General features: G+C 39.6%; 1 protein-coding gene across 1 annotated transcript in view; it reads left to right on the top strand.

Moving 5' to 3' along the window:
- MTA3 (metastasis associated 1 family member 3) overlaps nt 1–18,932 on the top strand; it is a 159,872-nt gene that overhangs the window by 98,761 nt on the left and 42,179 nt on the right. The window contains exons 8-10 of the mRNA XM_034659594.1: nt 3,834–4,022; nt 15,000–15,074; nt 17,612–17,670. Coding sequence (XP_034515485.1) covers nt 3,834–4,022; nt 15,000–15,074; nt 17,612–17,670 — 323 coding nt within the window. The remainder of the gene's footprint in view (nt 1–3,833; nt 4,023–14,999; nt 15,075–17,611; nt 17,671–18,932) is intronic.

Genomic DNA, 18,932 nt, shown 5'->3' with positions numbered 1-18,932 from the left:
AAAAAAAAAAAAAAGAACACTGCCAGAATCCCATTGGTTCCCTCATGCCTTTCCTCAGTCAGTGATCACTCCCCTTCCCCCTGCTTCTGAGGTAATCATTATTTTGACTTCTCTTACCATTGAGTGTTACTTTACTCCAAATTCATCTAAATGGAATCAGCCAGGGGCACCTGGGTGGCTCATTTGATTAAACGACCAACTCTTTTTTTTTTTTTTTTAAGATTTTATTTATTTATTTATTTGACAGAGACAGCCAGCGAGAGAAGGAACACAAGCAGGGGGAGTGGGAGAGGAAGAAGCAGGCTCATAGCAGAGGAGCCTGATATGGGGCTCAATCCCAGAACGCTGGGATCATGCCCTGAGCCGAAGGCAGACACTTAACGACTGCGCCACCCAGGCGCCCCAAGCGACCAACTCTTGATTTCTGCTCAGGTCATGATCTCAGGGTCCTGGAATCAAGTCCTGTGTAGGGCTTCACGTTCAGTGAGGAGTCAACTTGAGATCTTCTCCCTCTCCCTCTCCTCCCGCTCCCTCGCGTATACTCACTCTCTCTCTAAAATAAGTAAATCTTAAAAAGAAAATAAATGGAATCAGCCGGTGTGTTCTTTTGTATTTGTAGCTCTTGGAATTTTTACTCTCTTACTGATAAACCACAAGTCATATGTCAAACTCCCGTGTCTTAGCCTAGTTCTGAGAGTCTTCACTTGATGTTGTCTCAGTCTGTGTTTCACTTATAGTTCTATAGGGTAAGATAGGACTGTATAAAAGTCCGGAAGGAGCCACCTATGTGTCAGAAAGATGGAGTTAATATGGACTCCTAGCACATAATGTTATCCTCNTTCTGTGTTTCACTTATAGTTCTATAGGGTAAGATAGGACTGTATAAAAGTCCGGAAGGAGCCACCTATGTGTCAGAAAGATGGAGTTAATATGGACTCCTAGCACATAATGTTATCCTCTGGTTTCCTTTGTGAAGTTGGTTGTCGATGTCAATGAAATTATTCCCTAGGAATTCCACGGTGCATATGTCTGATGGGATGTTTATTTCTACACAGACCGATCACGATGATGCTCTCCTCTGGGCTGTGTTTCAAAAGTAGGCTTTAGGGGTTTCATAGCCTCCAGTCAGCTGTGAGTTGGACCCATTCTTTCCATTTGATTTGTGGCAGAGCAAGAGTTAGTCTTCTGAAAGCAGATGCTTATTACTTCAGTGTTCAGTAACACTCTGTAAAGAAAAGAACCTTTAAAACAATCTAATCACTTCACATTTTGGTCATAATCACTTGTAAAGGCTATGATATTACTTTGGTTCTTTGAAACCTTATTAGATAATAGCCTATCATTTTTAAAAATGCCTATAAGAAAAGCCTTTTCATTCATCTCACATGAACAAAAGACTGAAAATCCTTTCATGCTTTGAGTGGCTGGTATAATATCAGCTGAGAAAAACTCATTTAATTGTGTGACTTTTGGTTTCAGAGCACCTGTTAATTATAAAAATTACTTCTACCTCCTGAGGAATCTCAGCGTCACAGTTAATTTGTGTAATTATTGATTTTGAATACCATTGAATCTTTTTCGGTTTTGTTACCCGTCGTAATTTAGTTTCAAAAATAATTGTTTATAGTAATATATTATTAATTGAAGGGATCCCTAAATGCTATTGGACTTTGTTTTCATTTTAATAGATCAGTTATCTGGAAACAGTAATATTAGGGACTATGTAAATGTGTTTAGCATTTTACAGCAAGGACAGTTAAACTGTTGAATCTGTCCAGTGAAGTTAGCTAGAAAAGTGAAGTTCAGTTGATTCTGAAGTTTGCAGAGCACAGGCAAAGAATAAAGATCAATTCTAACATTTTTGTAACCCTTGCTGCAGAAGGGTGGAAAGAAATTCTCTTGAAAATTGAAGTTATTATTCCATGATTGTGACACATAACAGCAAAAGACTATACATGGTCAGTGGTCTTAGCTGTGATTGTAACTAGGGAATAATGAAATTCCTACTTTTTTTGTTTTGTGGAATCCAGTGATTTATTTAAGAGCGATGGTAATCCTTGTTAAAGCAGTTAGTTACTGTACCTTAAACATGGCTGTATGTCCTAAATCACGTCTTTAGTTCTGTCAGCAAATTCCTATTCTAGACCCGTTTCAATGTCTTAATGTATCACAGTGTAAATATACATATATATTTTTAAGATTTTATTTATTTATTTGAGGGGCACCTGGATGGCTCAGCCATTAAGCATCTGCCTTCGGCTCAGGTCATGATCCCAGGGTCCTGGGATCAAGCCCCACATAGGGCTCCCTGCTCAGCGGGAAGCCTGCTTCTCCCTTTCCCACTCCCCTTGCTTGTGTTCTCTCTCGCTGTCTCTCTCTGTCAAAGAAATAAATAAATAAAATCTTTAATAAAAAAAAAGATTTTATTTATTTAGAGAGAGAGAGGGAGAAAGCCAGCACGAGTCCAGAGGGGGCGGGGAGGACAGAGGGAGATGGAGAGGGAGAAGCAGACACCCCACTGAGCAGGGAACCTGACCCCGGGATCATGACCTGAGCAGAAGGCAGACACTTAACCGACTGAGCCACCACCCAGGTGCCTTAAATAGGTCTTTTTTAATGCATACTGTAGCCAATAATTCTTTCTTTTTAGTAGATGTTAGTTGATATCTGAGCTAAATTTATGTTCTTGTATGAATCGGGAACTCACTTATAAGCTAAATTTTAAGAGCTGTGTTGTCGCATAGATGTGACACTATGCCCATTTTGTGAAAATTTCAGAAGATACTTTGTGTGCAAGGTGCAAGACTTGGCTTTCATGTGTTAGAAAGTTGAATGGAACTAGTTCTCACTTGGGAATGATTTGGTCACCTTGTCAACCAAATCTGGGCCACACCTATATGATTATCCAGACACAGCAGAACTGATCATCCCGTTTTCCTGTTTTCCTGCTGCACATACAAATGTGCATATATGTTATGAATGAATCTCTTTCTCCGTGGTAGAAAAACCATCTCAAGTTTTTCGAATCTTAAAGTTTTGGAACCTAAGTTTATTCACTGCTTCTGATGGGAAGAAGAACATTTTTAAGTAAGCTAGCCCCAAGGTACTTATACAAAAAGCCAGGTATATTATCCTAAGCTGTCTTTTTTCCTTTCAAATTACTCTTGCTATCACTGTCTCTTGAAGTATATAGGAAACCCACGCCAGCCTAGCCGATCCAAGCAGGCCTGGTCATCTCTTCTTGGTCTTAGGAAATCCTCACCAAGTCACTGTTTTTACAGGGATATGTACTTTTGTTTTGCTTAACATGGATGTGTAGTTTTGTTTTATGTCACCCTCATTCTCAATTCCATTGTTTGCTGTATCTCTCATTTTTAGGACATCATTCTCTTAATCCAACCTGAGAATATTTTTTCTCTCTCTGGTATATAAGCTATTTTTCCCTTGTCAAGGAAGGCTGTGCCAACCATGTACAATAGCTGAAGTGATTTTGGCACTGTTAACGAAGAGAATGGTGAAACTTACTTGTTCCCAGTGTAACACCTAGAGGCCCTGGCTCTTCACGGTTAGGTTACTATAACAAATGAACGCATTTTTTTTTTTAAATACACATCCTACAAGGTACAAATCAGCATTTTCTTAAAGCAGTAAATGATATTTTAAATAAGTAATCTGATGTTTAATTTTTCTTAATTTTGTTACTTAAAAAATAAACACCTAAGTGTATTAGTGTTAATTTTAAGTGCATCATGCATTTTAGTATTTCTGTTCTTAAATAACCTAGCAAGTTTGCATTTCTGGCTGATCTTTTCTCTCCATTTTGTTTTCTTTAGTTTCATGCTATGGATACATTGTATAGGCACAGCTATGATTTGAGCAGTGCTATTAGTGTCTTAGTACCACTTGGAGGACCTGTTTTATGCAGAGATGAAATGGAAGAGTGGTCAGCCTCTGAAGCTAGTTTATTTGAAGAGGCACTGGAAAAATATGGCAAAGACTTCAATGACATACGTCAAGACTTTGTAAGTAGAAAATTGCAAATAAAATGTTGGGGTGGGAATATTTTGTTTTTATTAGGAATTGGGTAAACCATTTAGCAAGCTCGTGGCTTGGTAATTTTTATCTGCTCCACATAGAATGAAGGCTAGTCTGACAGAGGGAGAAATTGACATTTGTTTTGGAAAGTAATTATTAGATCCTGGGTCAGAAGGCTCTGAGTTCCAAGTTTAAAATATGGATAGCTTTTCTGACTATTAGTTAGTACTAAATATTTCTGAGCTCTGCTTTTTAAGTTTGTTGCTCTCATTTAGATCTTTTATATTTTTCTAGTTATCTTACTAATTGTTGAGCCTGAATTTGATGTGAATCTTTAATATGGAAACAACTTGTACCAAGCAGAGTAGGAAAATATGCTTTATAGGTTTTCAGCCCTTGACTCCTCTTAATGATATGTGGTATCTTACTTGGATTTTAAATAGTAGATAATCTTATCTACTACTATGTACTTCCTTTTGTCTTTGTATTTATGGAATTGCTCTCTTTAATTAAGCTTATAATCTCTTTGAAGTGGGGAAATTTCTATTTGAGAAGTCCATGGATAGCTTTCTATAGCAGTCATCCTTTCTAGATTATCCAATTTGTTGGTGTGTAATTGTTCATAGTAGTCTCTTGTGATCTTTTGTATTCCTGCAGTATCAGTTGTAATGTCTCCTCTGGTTTTCATTTCTGATTTTATTTCAGTCTTCTCTTTCTCTTGGTCTAGTTAGTCAGTTTTGTTTATCTTTTCAGAAAAGCAACTCTTAGTTTCATTGATCTTTTCTATTGTTTTTCTAGTTTATGCTTCATTTATTTCTCTTCTGACCTTTGTTGCTTCCTTCCTTCTGCTAACTGGATACACTGTCTTTCATTGATTTTTCTGTTCTTCCACTCTAACAAGGTAATTTCTAATGACCTGACTTTGAGTTCACAGATTCTTTTTTCTGCTTGGTCATGTGTGTTATTGATGTTCTGTATTGCATTTTTCCTTTAATTCATTGTATTCTTCAGCTTTAGCATTTTTGTTTGTTTCTTATGATGTCTTTCTCTGTTGAGCTTCTTATTATGTATTGTTTTCCTGATTTTGGAGTCTATCCCTGATTTTAGTTTTCTCTGTATTTTCTTGCGCACTGAGCTTCTTTAAAACCATTATTTTGAAATCATTATCAGGAAATCATAGATTTCCATTTCTTTGGGGTCACTTACTGGAAAATTGCTGTTTCTTTGGTGATGTCATATTTCCTTTATTTTTCATATTTCTTGTAGCCTTGTGTTGATGTTTGTGCATTTGATTGAGTAGTTACCTCTACCAGACTTTACCGACTGGTTTTAGTGGGGAGAGACCCTTCACCTGCAGTGGATTCAAGGGTGTTGGAAGGGTGGGTATGATGGTTCCAGCTCTTGGGGAGGCCCATCAGCTTCATAAGCGGAGATCAGTGTCAGTTAAATTGCCGGGGTCTTCAGCAGCCAGTGCTTTGGGTATCTGCAGCAGCAGTGAAGGCTGTTGGGGTCTTTGGTGGCAAAGGCTGCTGGGGACCTCCTGGTCTCTTTCTCTTCCATGGGATATATCATTGCCAAAGGGATCCCTGTTGGCATTGGACCTGGTTTTGGAGTACCCTTGCCACGGCAGTGAGCATGCAGCTTGAGCATGCTCGGATCAGCTACAGAGCCAGGCGTGGAGCATGTAGGCTTGCAGAGTGACAGCAGCCTGGGGTCTGGTGTGCTGGCTAGCCTGCAGTGTCACTGCCAGAGATGGGAGCACATGTGGAGTGGCCATGGACTCAGGGTCTAAAGTGGGTGCAGGTGGAACCACCAGAATCCTGGGGTCCTGGGTGTGCACAGGGTTGGAGGTTGGGGCTGGCAGCCCTGATCCTGGGGTGGGGACACAGCAGTGTCTTCTGGGAGGGGTGTAGCAACATTTCCCTCTCTCGGAGGTCAGTATCAGCAATGGCTGTTGGTTACCTTGGTGGCAGAAGCTGTCAGTTTCCTCTGCAGAGCAGGCTGTTGGAGTCCACACCAGCACACGCTGCTATGAGCATGGCAGGGACTCTGCAGCTGTCCTGAGGGCTGGTGAGGTCCTCAGTGGCAATGGCTGCCAGGCTCCTCTGCACAGCAGGCCATGGGGACCACAATGGCACCTGCTACATGGTTTATACTGATAGCCTCTACTCTTCTTTTTTGTTCTTAGCCATTTCCAGATAAGCTAAGCCTACCCTCTGCAGTGATCCTTTCTGTGTGGTTATTCTTTGTTTTTTGCTCCACTGTTTTGCCGTAGCTTCTTACGTGACTCTTAATTACATCCATCCATCCAGGGCTATTTTCATTTGTCCATAGCTGTCAGATACAAAGACATGTATCTCCTACTCCTGTGTCTTGCTGACCACTTTCTCCTTGTTCATTTTTTTTTTTTAAAGATTTTATTTAGTTATTTGACAGAGATAGAGACAGCCAGCGAGAGAGGGAACACAAGCAGGAGGAGTGGGAGAGGAAGAAAGGCTCATAGCGGAGGAGCCTGATGTGGGGCTCGATCCCATAACGCGAGGATCACGCCCTGAGCCCAAGGCAGACGCTTAACCGCTGTGCCACCCAGGCGCCCCTCTCCTTGTTCATTTTATCTTGAGTTGTCTAGTTTATTGTCGTACAGGGGATCATAATCTCCCATTACCCTTTGAAAGTCTTTGGGATGAGCTGTAGTGATGCCCCCCTCACATTCTTGATACTGCTCATTTAGCTCTTCTTTCTCTTTTCCTCATCAGTCCAGCTAGGAGTTTGTCAGTTGTATTGATCTTTGCAAAGAACCAGTTTTTTGTTCGATTGATTTTTTTTTGTTGTTCTGTTTCATCAATTTCTGCTTTTATGTTTGTCATTTCTTTTCTTCAGCTTGCCTTAGGCTTAAGTGCTTTGTCTTTTCCTAGTATCTTTTTAAGGTTGAAGCTTAAGGTTAAAACTTTCCTTGTAATGTAGTCATTTGTTGGTAGTATATGTTTGGCTGACAGTGATTTTAGCTTTTTCTCAAAATCATCTTACTGCCCTCTAACAAAAATGTTATTCTTTATGGAACTCATTTTTTTCTTTTTTAGTACTCTAAAGATGTCTCTCTAGCTTACATAGTTTCTGACGAGAAATTCTTGTGTACGTAAATGTTTCTTTTTCTTTGTGCTCAAGATTTTCTCTTTACTTTTTTTCTTTTTAAATTTTTTTTAGCAGTTTCACTACTGCAGTGCTCCTCGGTATGTTTTTCTTTGTAATTATTCTGCTGAGCTTCCAAGAGCCAGGATCTGCTGTTTGTGCATTAGTTTGTGTGATTTATATATTGATCTATCTTCCAGTACACTAATTTCTTTCTCTGCCATGTCCAGTACACTGATAAACTTGTTACACGAATTCTTCAAATATGATAGTATATTTTGATAACACTTATAATTTGTTTTTTATACTTTTAATCTCTGTTTTAATTCCCCATCTATTCATGTGTGCTGTCTTACCTTTTTAAGATCCTTTAATATGTTAATCTAATCTGTAGTTGGGCCAGGTTTGGATTTGGTTGCTGTTCTGTTTACCTTCAGGGTACCACTGTATCAGAAGCTTTAAAATGTCATGTATTGCCTTGACATCTTTGAGCCTCACTGGGCACCAAAAACTTAACTGAAAGTTCCACTGCTCTTGCCAGATATGGCCCTCACCCAGCAGGAAAGGCTCCCTATCTGCCCAGTTCTAGCCCCTGCCCCCCCTTTCAGCCTTTTGGGTTTCACTTCCGTGCCAGCCCACAGAATTACTCAGACAAGCCAGTCGCACCCTCCCATGGGAACCCTCTTCAGAACCAGGGCATACCTTACCCTCTTGCTAAACAAAACCTCACTTTCACAGCCCCTAGTGACTCACTGTGATCCTACAGGGTGTCGTCTTCCCCTGGGTTGTGAATAGCTGTGACTAATAAACCATTGTCAGTCTTCTCTGTTTTGTCTTCATTGTTGTGTGTTGTACATCTGGGCACCTGATACTGTTTTGAGGGGCGGGTCCCTCCCTCCATGAAGGGGTAAATAGGAAGTGATCTGAACATCCACAGACTTCAAATTCTTACCTGTGCTTGATGTGGGGCCTGGAATGTGGGAGGGCTTCAGTATTCCTGTCTCAGCCTCAGCAGGCCCTGCGCTACAGGGCCTCTCTCCACATTTTGATAAGTTGTGTTTTCATTTTCATTCCTTTAAAGTATTTTTCATTTTTCATTCTGATTTTCTTTTTTGACTCATGGATTATTTAGAGGTAAGTTCCACATATTTGTGATTTTTTTCCATATATTTTTGTTACTGAAGTCTAGTTTCATTCTGTTTTGATCAGAAAATATACTTCATAAAAAAATCAAATTTTACATTTTTGACATGTGATTGATTCTGATCCCAGTATATGTTCCATTATGGTGACTGTTCCATGTGCTCTTGAAAAGAAAAGATATTTTGCTATTTGGTGGAATGTTCTATAAATGCTACTTAGGTCAAATTTATTGATGGTGTTATTCAAGTCTTCTGGAGCCTTACTGATTTTCTGTCTACCTGTTCTGTTGTTGAGAGAGCAGTATTAAAAATCTCTATGATTGTGAATTTTTCTGTTTTTCTTTTTCAGTTAAAATAGGTTTTTGCTTTAATTATGTTGAATCTGTCTTACTGGGTGCATACATTGAGGATTGTTATCTTCTAATGAATTGACCCTTTTATCTCTACATCATGCCTCTTTATGGTAATATTCCTTGTGCTGAAGTCTACTTTTTTTTCCCATTAATATAACCACTCCGGGTTTATTTTATTGATTACATGGTATATCTTGTTTCCATCCCTTTATCTGTATCTTATTTATGTCCAAAGTAGGCTTTTTGTACACTGAGTACAGTTGGATCTTTTGTTAAAAAGCAGTCCAACAATCTCTACCTTTTACTTGGATTGTTTAGACCATTTACCTTTAATGTCATTATCAATAATGTAATTTTTGGTTTAAAACCAATTATCTTACCGTTCATTTTCCGTTTGTCCCATTGTTCTGTTCTTTCCCCCTTTTCAAAAATATTTAATTTTTTAAAAAGATTTTATTTTACTTTAGAGAGAGCGGGGGAGGGGCAGTGGGAGAGGGAGAGGCAGAGAATCTCAAGCAGACTCCACGCTGAGTGTGTAGCTGGATTGGGGGGCTCCATCTCACGACCCTGAGATCACGATCTGAGCAGAAACCAAGAGTCGGATGCTTAACAGACTGAGCCACCCAGGTGTCCGTTTAGTTATTTTTTTATTCCAGTTTTATCTCTGTTAGTGGCTTGCTAATTAAACGTTTATTTTTTCAGTGGTTTATAATATGCATCTTTAATGTTGTACAATCTACCTTCAGTCAAATCCACTTAGATCACATAGATTATAAGAACCATGTGACTGGGGTGCCTGGCTGGCTCAGTTGGTAGAGCATGTGACTCTTGATCTCTGGGTCATGAATTCAAGCCCCATGTTGGGTGTAGAGCTTACTTTAAAAAAAAGAAAGAGAGAGAAAGAAAGAAAGAGGAAAAAAAGAAGAGGAAGGAAGGGAAGAAAGAAAGAAGAAAAGAAAAAGAAAGGGAAAAGAAAGAACCACGTGATAATACACTTCTAGTTCCTCCCTTCCATTCTTGTGCTTTTTTTGTCATACATTTTACTTCTGCCTATGTTCTAAATCCCACAGTGAATTATTACTGTTTTTTCTTTTAGACACTCAGTGATCTTTTTAAAGAGATTTTTAAAAATATCTTTTTCCCCATATTTATTTACGTATTGTTATTTATTTTTAAAACGCTACCATTTCTGCCCTTCTTCCATTTCTTTGTGTTGATTCAAATTCTCTTAACCACCAGCGGGGGCTTTCTCAGGTTTCCCGCTCTGGGCCAGTTCTTTCTGATGAACACCTGATGGATATCTGTGGCAAAGGTGGGTGGATTCCCCTGGTGTCTAGAGCTCCCATAGATGCTAAACAGTTGCCCTAGCTCACTATTGACCTTTAATAATTTGGTAAATTTTTGGCTGTTTTCTTCTTTGTTTTTATTTGTTACCCTTTGTGCGTGTGTGTGTGTGTGTGTGTGTGCGCGCTTTGCCAAAGTAAAAATAGTTTATGCGTTTCATGAGTCTAGTCTTTACTCAGCGTGACTTTGGAGTTCAGTTCAGTTGATTGTCTTGAAACTTTAGCTCTGTGATGAGCTCAAGAATTGGTGTGGTTTTGTAGATTATCTGGGTTTTTTTCTTCTCATTTTTAGGATGGGAATGACTTTCTCTTGTGGATTTTAAGGAGAAGCAGGACCTGAGAAAGCAAAGGAACCTGATAAATTCAAAGTGCAGGCTTCACAGTTCTGCACTTTGTTCCTTCACAGTTCTGCACTTTGTTCCTTCATGCATTCAGGTCTCTTGCCATAGAAACCCCTCTTTCAGCAGAGGATATTTCCTAGCTGTTTTATCATTTAAGCTTCGGTTGCAGATAATTACAAAAGCTATTTTAAACAGAATGGGATTTAATTTTGGATAATTACTTTTTATGGTTACACATATATATTATATATATAAAATATAGTTTTGGAGAATTTAATTTTGGATAATTGATAGAGTTGGAGAAGTAGGCTCCAGAATGGACATCAGAACGTTCCCCAGAAATGGTCCGGCAGGGGAGCTCCTACCTCTGCGCCCCCCCACCCCTGGAAGGGGGAAGCTGCTGGGTTAACCTCTGTTCCAGGACTACACTACTTCAACCATGGTCTTGGGATCAGGGAGCCTCTAGTGGAGCTGATGGCTCTAGAACAATCTACGCCTCTTAGCTCTGCTGCAGCTGAACAGATACCTGTGCACCATTCTCTCTGTCCTGCTTAATTCACTTCTGAATTTAGGACTTCTACATCTGTATGGAAGAAGTAAATCACAAGGGAGTCTCAGAAATATAATATTTCCATTCTAGCCTTCCAGTATAGGAAAGTGAACGTGAAGGAAGTTGGAAAGCCATAATTGGAGACAACAGAATCCATTTGAGTAGCTAGTTTAAGGAGAGAGAGATTTATTACAGGGTGTGTTTCAGGCTAACAGAACCTCTAGGCGGGCCAGGGATCCAAGTTTAGATGCTTCACAGCCAGGACTTTCGAAGGCAAGAACAATATCTGACCCTGCAATGGCAATATCCTAGCAGAAAGTCCACTACATCTGTTGCCTCTACCACCAGTCTTGCTTGCTTTCTGCTCCAACTTGACTCTGTCAATAAATGGCACACTTTGGGGGCGCCTGGCCGGCTCAGTCAGAAGAGTGTGCAGCTCTTGATCCTCAGGGTCATGAGTTTGAGCCCCACGTTGGGTGTGGAGATTACTTAAAAAAATCAAAAAAAAGTAAATGCCACATGTCTAGGGCCTATTCTTTGAACACTTTACGTCCAACCTTTGTACGAGCTAGAGTGCTTTTGATTACGGATAAGAGAAACTCAGCCTCACCCATTTTAGTATAAAGAATAAATGTATTGGTTGTATTAGGGCTCTTAGTTGCTGAGTACGAAATTCACTATACCTAATTTAATCAGAAACGAATATAGGATATTACGTTCTCACAGAATCTCTGGGAAGACTAGAGAACCAAGATTGGACACTACACTTCCAGTAACAGTGAAAACACCCATGCCCTCCACTGCTTGGTACCCATGATGTTAAGTATGGATGGCGGAAAGGTCAACACAGATGCCCCAGAAGAACATGATATTTCAACCATCATTCTTTTTCTTTTTTCTTTTCTTTTCTTTTCTTTTCTTTTCTTTTCTTTTCTTTTCTTTTCAGATTTATTTAAGAGAGAGAAAGAGAGCAGGGGGAGGGGCAGAGGGAGAGGGAGAGAATCCTCAAGCCAACTCCCCACTGAGTATGGAACCCGACCCAGGGCTTGATCCCAGGACCCTGAGATCATGACCTGAGCCACAATCAGGAGTTGGACATTCAACTGACTAAGCCACCCAGGTGCCTCTCAACCATTATTCTTACCAAACAGTTCATTCTCCCTGCATGCAGCCTCATCTTTATGTTGCTCACTTCTCTATCTGGGTGTCATCTTGTCAGCTTGCCTTTAAGTGGCCCATATGTCTGCATCCTTGGTCCAGGGTATCTGGGGAAGATGTTGGTTAGAGCTTTAAGGAAGGTAAGCTAGAAGGGGGTTGGAAGTGGGTGTATGGGATCTGCCATCACTCACCTCTTCGGTTACTCGGCATCATCCCTGCCTTCTGAACATGCTTCCTTTCCATATATCAAATTTTTAAACTATTGTAATTATCCCTGAATCATTAGAAAATGTGGCACGTTTTCCTCACATTTAATGTCACAGCATCCTTCTCTGGTTGATGTTTATTCTTCCTCAGGTTTTAGTCACAGCCTTGTCTTTATTGCTTGTAACTTCTGCATTCAATTATAAAAGTAGAACTACCATCAACAGACCTTATATAAAAATAGAAAGGGAATTGGGCTGCTGAAGGAAAATCATTATACCAAGCAAGGAAGGAAATACAGGTAGCTTCTTTAGTCTTCCTTTCTCTTTCTGAAACTCATCCTGAGGTCTTCATTGGCATTCAAAATCAAATTCCTCCACTATTCTCCCCTTAGTCACTTAGATGACCAATGTTCTTAACCTGGTAGGGTGACCCAAACCTTTATTCCTGAGGGTTCTGAGCCCTGAGTTAGAAGCAGTGTTCTGTGAGAATAAGTCATTCATAAGTCTGTGGTTGGTATTGCTAGTCAATGCATTATAGGCAGAAAAGGCAAGTCATATTTAGAATAATTGTCTATTCAACAAGAGCAAGATGTCTGTTCATTCCAGGATGCTGAGAGTCTAATGTAACTGACATGTTACCAGGAATGGTGCCATGTTGGAAGCCCAGTGTACTCTGTTCCTTGCAGATTGGACACCTGGAGTAATCAGATCAGATTTGGTGGGAGGACATCCATGTGGTGGTACCCATGTGTAATCTGTCTGCTTCCCTCTGTGTCCATTTTGTTTATGTGTCCTTTGAGCAGTCATTGTTCTGGCTAGGGAAAGAGGCTGGCTGATAGCCCTAGAGGAGATCATCTTGTCCTCCTGATATTGATGAGAACCTCCTCTCCAGAGGGAGCCTTTGATAAGCATGGAGACACAAATACCCTCACACTTGGGCCCATCCAGAGGTATCTGTCCCACAGACCTCTTTCTTAAGCCTCATTGTTACCAACCTTCTAATCTGATTCCTTTCAAGTCCCCAGTCATTGTGACAGGTAAGTAACTACTCTCTACGAGTGGGTATGGATTAGTACCTCTGGCCAGCTCTCCTTCAACTCAAAGTAGAAAGCCCAATGGTGACTAATGTCCTGCCCTCCCAAAGGATCTCCCTTCTTCACTGTGCTTCAGAGCCACTCCTGCTCAGGGCTGAAATGCTGCCGCAGTAGAATTCTGGTCAGTGCCAGTATATCGTGCAGAGCCATCAGCCACATTCAGATTTGTTTCCTCCTCACTTGACCTGTGCTAGGGAACTCCTGTGAAGCCGCGAGGGTTGGGGGAGAAATCCTGCAACAGGAGGAGACACAATGGGATGTGTTACTTGTGCTTTCAAGACCTGTACTTCTTGAGAGAGCGGTGGTGCTGAGCACAGCTGAGTAGGACTTTATGGCTTAGATAAAATCTGGCTGATGGTGAAGCTTAGGTTCCGTAGTCACTTGGTTTCCTTTTCTCAGCCTTCCAGGTAATTGCACGTCAGGGGCTGTTTCTCAGAAGAAAAATAGTTAGGGGATGAAGCTTGCTTGGTTGTAGCTTGCTTGAAGCCCTGGGGGACTGAGCCCATGACTGTCCTCTGAGGTCTTGCCCCGTGAGGTCTTGCTGTGGGCTCCTTACACCATACCTCAGACACACCATTAGATTGCCTGTTGGGTCGTAGAAAATGCTATTTGCTTTAGCTGCAGTGCGGACGCCCGTGGCTGTGTGGTTTGGTCCTTTAAGGAGGCCACACTGGTAACTGCTGTTGGAGCTTCCACCCCGTTAAGCTGAAAATAATTTCCTTTCTCAAAACTCCAGCTCTTTCCTCTTCAGAGCAGACAGGTGAGTGAAACGTAGAGGTGATAAGAATGGTGTGGCTATTGTACACGTGGGTTTCAAGCAGACCCCTAGCTGCAGGGCGGCGTGGGAAGTACTGTTTTGACTCTCCAATCCCAACGATGCATTAGGGCAAGCTGGCTAGGAGTCAGAGAGCGCTGAGTCACCTATCTGTAAAATCTGCCACAACAGCTAAAGATTGTGACTGTGGATAGTCACTTGTTTGAAGGTTTGATCTGTTTGATTTACATCTTGGTTGACTGACAGATTGCTCTTTACAGAGGATCGTATTGGTTATAGCCTTGGTTGTGGGTCTCGTTGGTAGGGCTCGTTTGGCCGGTTTTGAATCATTCTAGGAAAATAGTAAAGGTAAGCTTCCTCTTTCTCAAATACAAGCCACACTCAACTACGCTGTCTCGCAGAGATTTAGGTTTTTATTTCATTTACAACAAAATAGGTCAAAATAAAGCAGTTTTGATAAAGATGAGAACCATTATGCCAGAGACCAAATGACAACCAGGTGTAGCTGGCATCCTTGGAAGTGTAAAGTAACTTAGGCTAAATCTATTTAAATATCATTTCTAAAATTGTACTTCGATCCCACCTGCAGCCCCAGAATAACTTTCCTGAATAGGTCATGAGATAGTATCAGTCGTAATGTTTATAATCTTAAATAAAATGGGAGGTGAGGAATCTGAGGTGTTATATTAGAGTCTCTGACTGAATATAACTTGTTTGGGGTACCCTTTGCTAAGAATTAATTTTAGTTTTCTCAAACGTTTCTCCTAGAATGAATCTTCCATGTGGATATTTGCCTCATTATTTTTAAAAAGTGATTTTAAAAAAGTTTCTACAGTAGCTTGTTTTCTATTACCATGTTAAATATTTTTTCAGCTCCCTTGGAAATCATTGACTAGCATCATTGAATATTATTACATGTGGAAAACTACTGACAGATACGTGCAGCAGGTAATTTTCTTCATATTGCCGCCAATACAGTTGCATTAAAGTGAGCTTTCTGGGGCGCCTGGGTGGCACAGCGGTTAAGCGTCTGCCTTCGGCTCAGGGCGTGATCCTGGCGTTATGGGATCGAGTCCCACATCAGGCTCCTCTGCTATGAGCCTGCTTCTTCCTCTCCCACTCCCCCTGCTTGTGTTCCCTCTCTCACTGGCTGTCTCTATCTCTGTGGAATAAATAAATAAAATCTTTTTAAAAAAATAATNCTTGTGTTCCCTCTCTCACTGGCTGTCTCTATCTCTGTGGAATAAATAAATAAAATCTTTTAAAAAAAATAATAAAAAAAATAAAAAATAAAGTGAGCTTTCTGTTCATATCTTCATATTTCTTAGCAATATACTTAATTTTAAATTTGTTTGCTTTATCTTTTCTGTACTATTTTAAACTATATGATTTCATGTCCTTAAGATATTAAGACTTTAGTCCTAATATTTTCTTTACTTCAGAAGTCGTGATGATAAGTATTTTGGAAAGACGACACGGAAGGATAGCGCTAGAGAGGTGTACTTTCCTTGCAGGGGCTTGGCCCTTCATCTCTTTGTGAGTGTAGTTGACAGGAATGACCTAAGGTGTCAACGAGTTATTTTTTTGGGTTATTAGAAGTTTAGACCAGTGCCATCAACCATACAGTTTGAGATATTTTGAAAGATCTTCTGAAACCTCCTTAGATGACGTTTGTGTCATATATAGATCCCCTAAGTCTTTGACCTTCACTGTAGTAGTTAGTATGACTGATTTGATGTTTTGGTACTGTACATGAATTTTTATCCAAAATTATTTCTAAAAGCAGGGAATCCTTTAATTTTGAGTCCTTTCTAAATGTTCCAATCTGAGGTAATTCTCTCAATTACTTAATTTGAGTACTGTTACTTTTGGGGAAAGGTATATTTTCCTTAGTAACTTCAGTCAATACTTGTTTTTATATTTTCTAGTCATAGTTTAGAGCTGGTAAAGAAAAGAACAAGTATGTTTAACACAGACATTATTTTCCCTAAGTTATGGGTGATCACACAGTGGCAAGTGTTGGATGCCATAGAAATACATTTAAAGGGTCACTTCTATTTATTTATTTATTTACATATTTATTTTTAAAGATTTAATTATTTGAGAGAGAAAGTGTGAGTGGGGGGGAGGGGCAGAGGGAGAGAGAGTATCCCAAGCAGACTCCACCCCCTGCACAGAGCCCGACTTGGGGCTCGATCTCATGATCCTGAGATCACAACCTCAGCCAAAACCAAGAGTTGGACACTCAACCGACTGAGCCGTCCAGGCGCTCCAAGGATCACTTTTAAAATGACCATAGTGAGTTGTCGAGATCATGAATAGCGAATACATACCCATGGCTTGTTGAAAAGTTTCTAGTATCAACATCATGTATATTCAAAAGTGCTTATTTCAAACAACATTGAAGTGAAGACCATGTACTCTGGAAACATGTTTTTCAAGGCCAAAAAATGTCCCTAAAGATGGTGGAGATGATGGCCTCATGGGTGGTTGAAAAGTGGTTTTTAGATAAAATTATTTCCAAATATTTCAACTTTGTCTCTAAAAGTTTTATGTATTTTTTTAAAGATTTTCTTTATTTGAGAGAGAGTGTGAGCAAGTAAGAGCAAGTGAGAGTACACACACGAGCAGGGACTGAGCAAGGAGCCCGATGCGGGGCTCGATCCTAGGACCCTGGGATCATGACCTGAGATGAAGGCAGATGCTTAACCAACTGAGCCACTCAGGTGCTCCTCTAAAAGTTCTAAGTTGTCTTCTTAAATGTTTTTGAGAATATGGATGACTGCCTTATATTCAGGTTTGTCTTCGTTTTGGAAATCTACCATACATTGTTTTCCTTCCCTTTTTGTATTCATTTACTGTGTTGATCAGTTTCTGTATGATTATGTAATCTTTTCCCCATTCCTTTTCTTATATTTGACTCCTAATTGGCTCCTCAATCTGATGTGAGTTCAGCCAGGCTTTAAAATTTATTGCATATCTCTTAACACTTGAGGACAAATGCTTATTTAATTGTACTTAGGGGAGTTGTTATCTCTTTATTTCTCATGGGCCTTGGAAACTAATCATTTCTGGAAAAAAAATTTTTTTTAAAGCAAAGAGTGTGTGTGTGTGTGTGTGTGTGTGTGTGTGTGTGTGTCTGTGTTCTGGAAGGGAAAAAAAAGTAAAAATGGTTATTTCTAAGTCCTGTTTATTCACTCACGAAGCAGTGGAAAATGGACTTATTCACTGCTTTATTTTTAAAATGTAGGTCTAAAATGGTATTAATACTTGCAGTTCTGCACCTCAGAATNTAGTGACTTGTCTTACAAATTAACGCAGTTTGAGAATAGGTACTTTCTCAAATGAAAGAAGGGCTTTTGTTAAGATGGCAATTTTTGAATGACGTTTTAATATTTCATTTTCTTATGAATTTTTTAAGACAGTGAAGTGGTAATAATTATTAGACATCGTATGTAAAATATTTTGTCTGTCTTTTGAATTAGAAACGTCTAAAAGCAGCAGAAGCCGAGAGTAAACTGAAACAAGTGTATATCCCAACTTAGTAAGTAACAGAAATCTTTTTAAATATTTGTCATAGTATGAATTCTGTGAAAACAAAATATGTCATTTTGGTCAGTTTCAGGCAAATTTGAATTTCTTTGTGTATCTTATTTTCTGACACTACAAAGCACGAGACTTGCTTCTATTATACCAGTACCATGATTTTTTTAGAAAGAAAAATGGCTGATGAGAGAAACCCCAAGTAGACAGACAAAAGGATGAGAGGAAAAATGCCACGTGGTATACTTCTTTCAAAGCTGCAGGGAAAACGTCATAAAACTAACCTGTGAAACTCTATTATTTGAAGCAAATGTGTTTCAGAAAGCTAGCAGCTTTTGAAACTTCCACATCATAGAATGGATTTGGGGAATGTGGTGTGCATTGCCTTTCTGAGGTGGTTTATTTGGTTGCTGATTTTACATTGTTTGGGAGAGAACAGTTAAGGAAAGTAAGAAGAACCGTACTTCATAAATGTTGGATAAATAATGAATGGGTATCAGTTGTTTCACATGTCTGGTATTCTGTCATTATTTGGGGGGCTTAGAAACTATTGTCATATCAAAATGAATGCCAGTTTGCTTTTCATTTGCTACATTTTAAATGAATTATAATCTTTTTCTTTGAGGTCTTTAGAGCTCGATTGTTCATTTGTTCAGGAAATTTTAGTTTATTGAGCACTCTGTGTATAGTGCTATACTAGGTTCTTTGGGGAGTAAGATGAAATTTGCTGCAAAGTTCTATGTGCTGCTCCAAGATTTTTCTCACTCAGTACAGTTGTTTTATACCTAGGCTTTTGTTTACTGAATTTTGATATAGTAATACATATTTTTATGTGTATGAGTTGTGATATTTTTAAATCATTTTTTTAATCTCAGGGCAGATAACTTGTACTTTACAGGATTCATAACTTTTATTCAGAGCTGTAATGTCCCTTCTGCAGTGGTTTCTAGTATTTTAGAAAATTTTATATTTTATTTGAGTAATTTATAGAAGAGCAACTCTCCTAAGAAAACTGTGGTGATTCATGTGTGGGGTTTTTAGAAGCAAGCGCAGCAGCTTTCTTGTGCATTGTCGTGCTGTCACATCAGAGAGAAGGTACATCTAACCAGTTTTCACCTAGTAACCCAGAGAATTGTTTCTGTTATGTTTTGCACTGACTTCGTTGGAGGCTTGATCTAAGTCAAAGACCAGCAAACGGTAGTCTGCAGGGCAAGTCTGACCTGCTGCTTATTTTTGTAAATCAAGTGTCATTGGAACACAGCC

Source organism: Ailuropoda melanoleuca, chromosome 4 (assembly GCF_002007445.2).
Source record: "Ailuropoda melanoleuca isolate Jingjing chromosome 4, ASM200744v2, whole genome shotgun sequence".
Taxonomy (NCBI): Eukaryota; Metazoa; Chordata; class Mammalia; order Carnivora; family Ursidae; genus Ailuropoda; species Ailuropoda melanoleuca.
The sequence above is the reverse complement of the archived record's forward strand: the minus strand, read 5'-3'. Positions and strand labels throughout refer to the sequence as shown.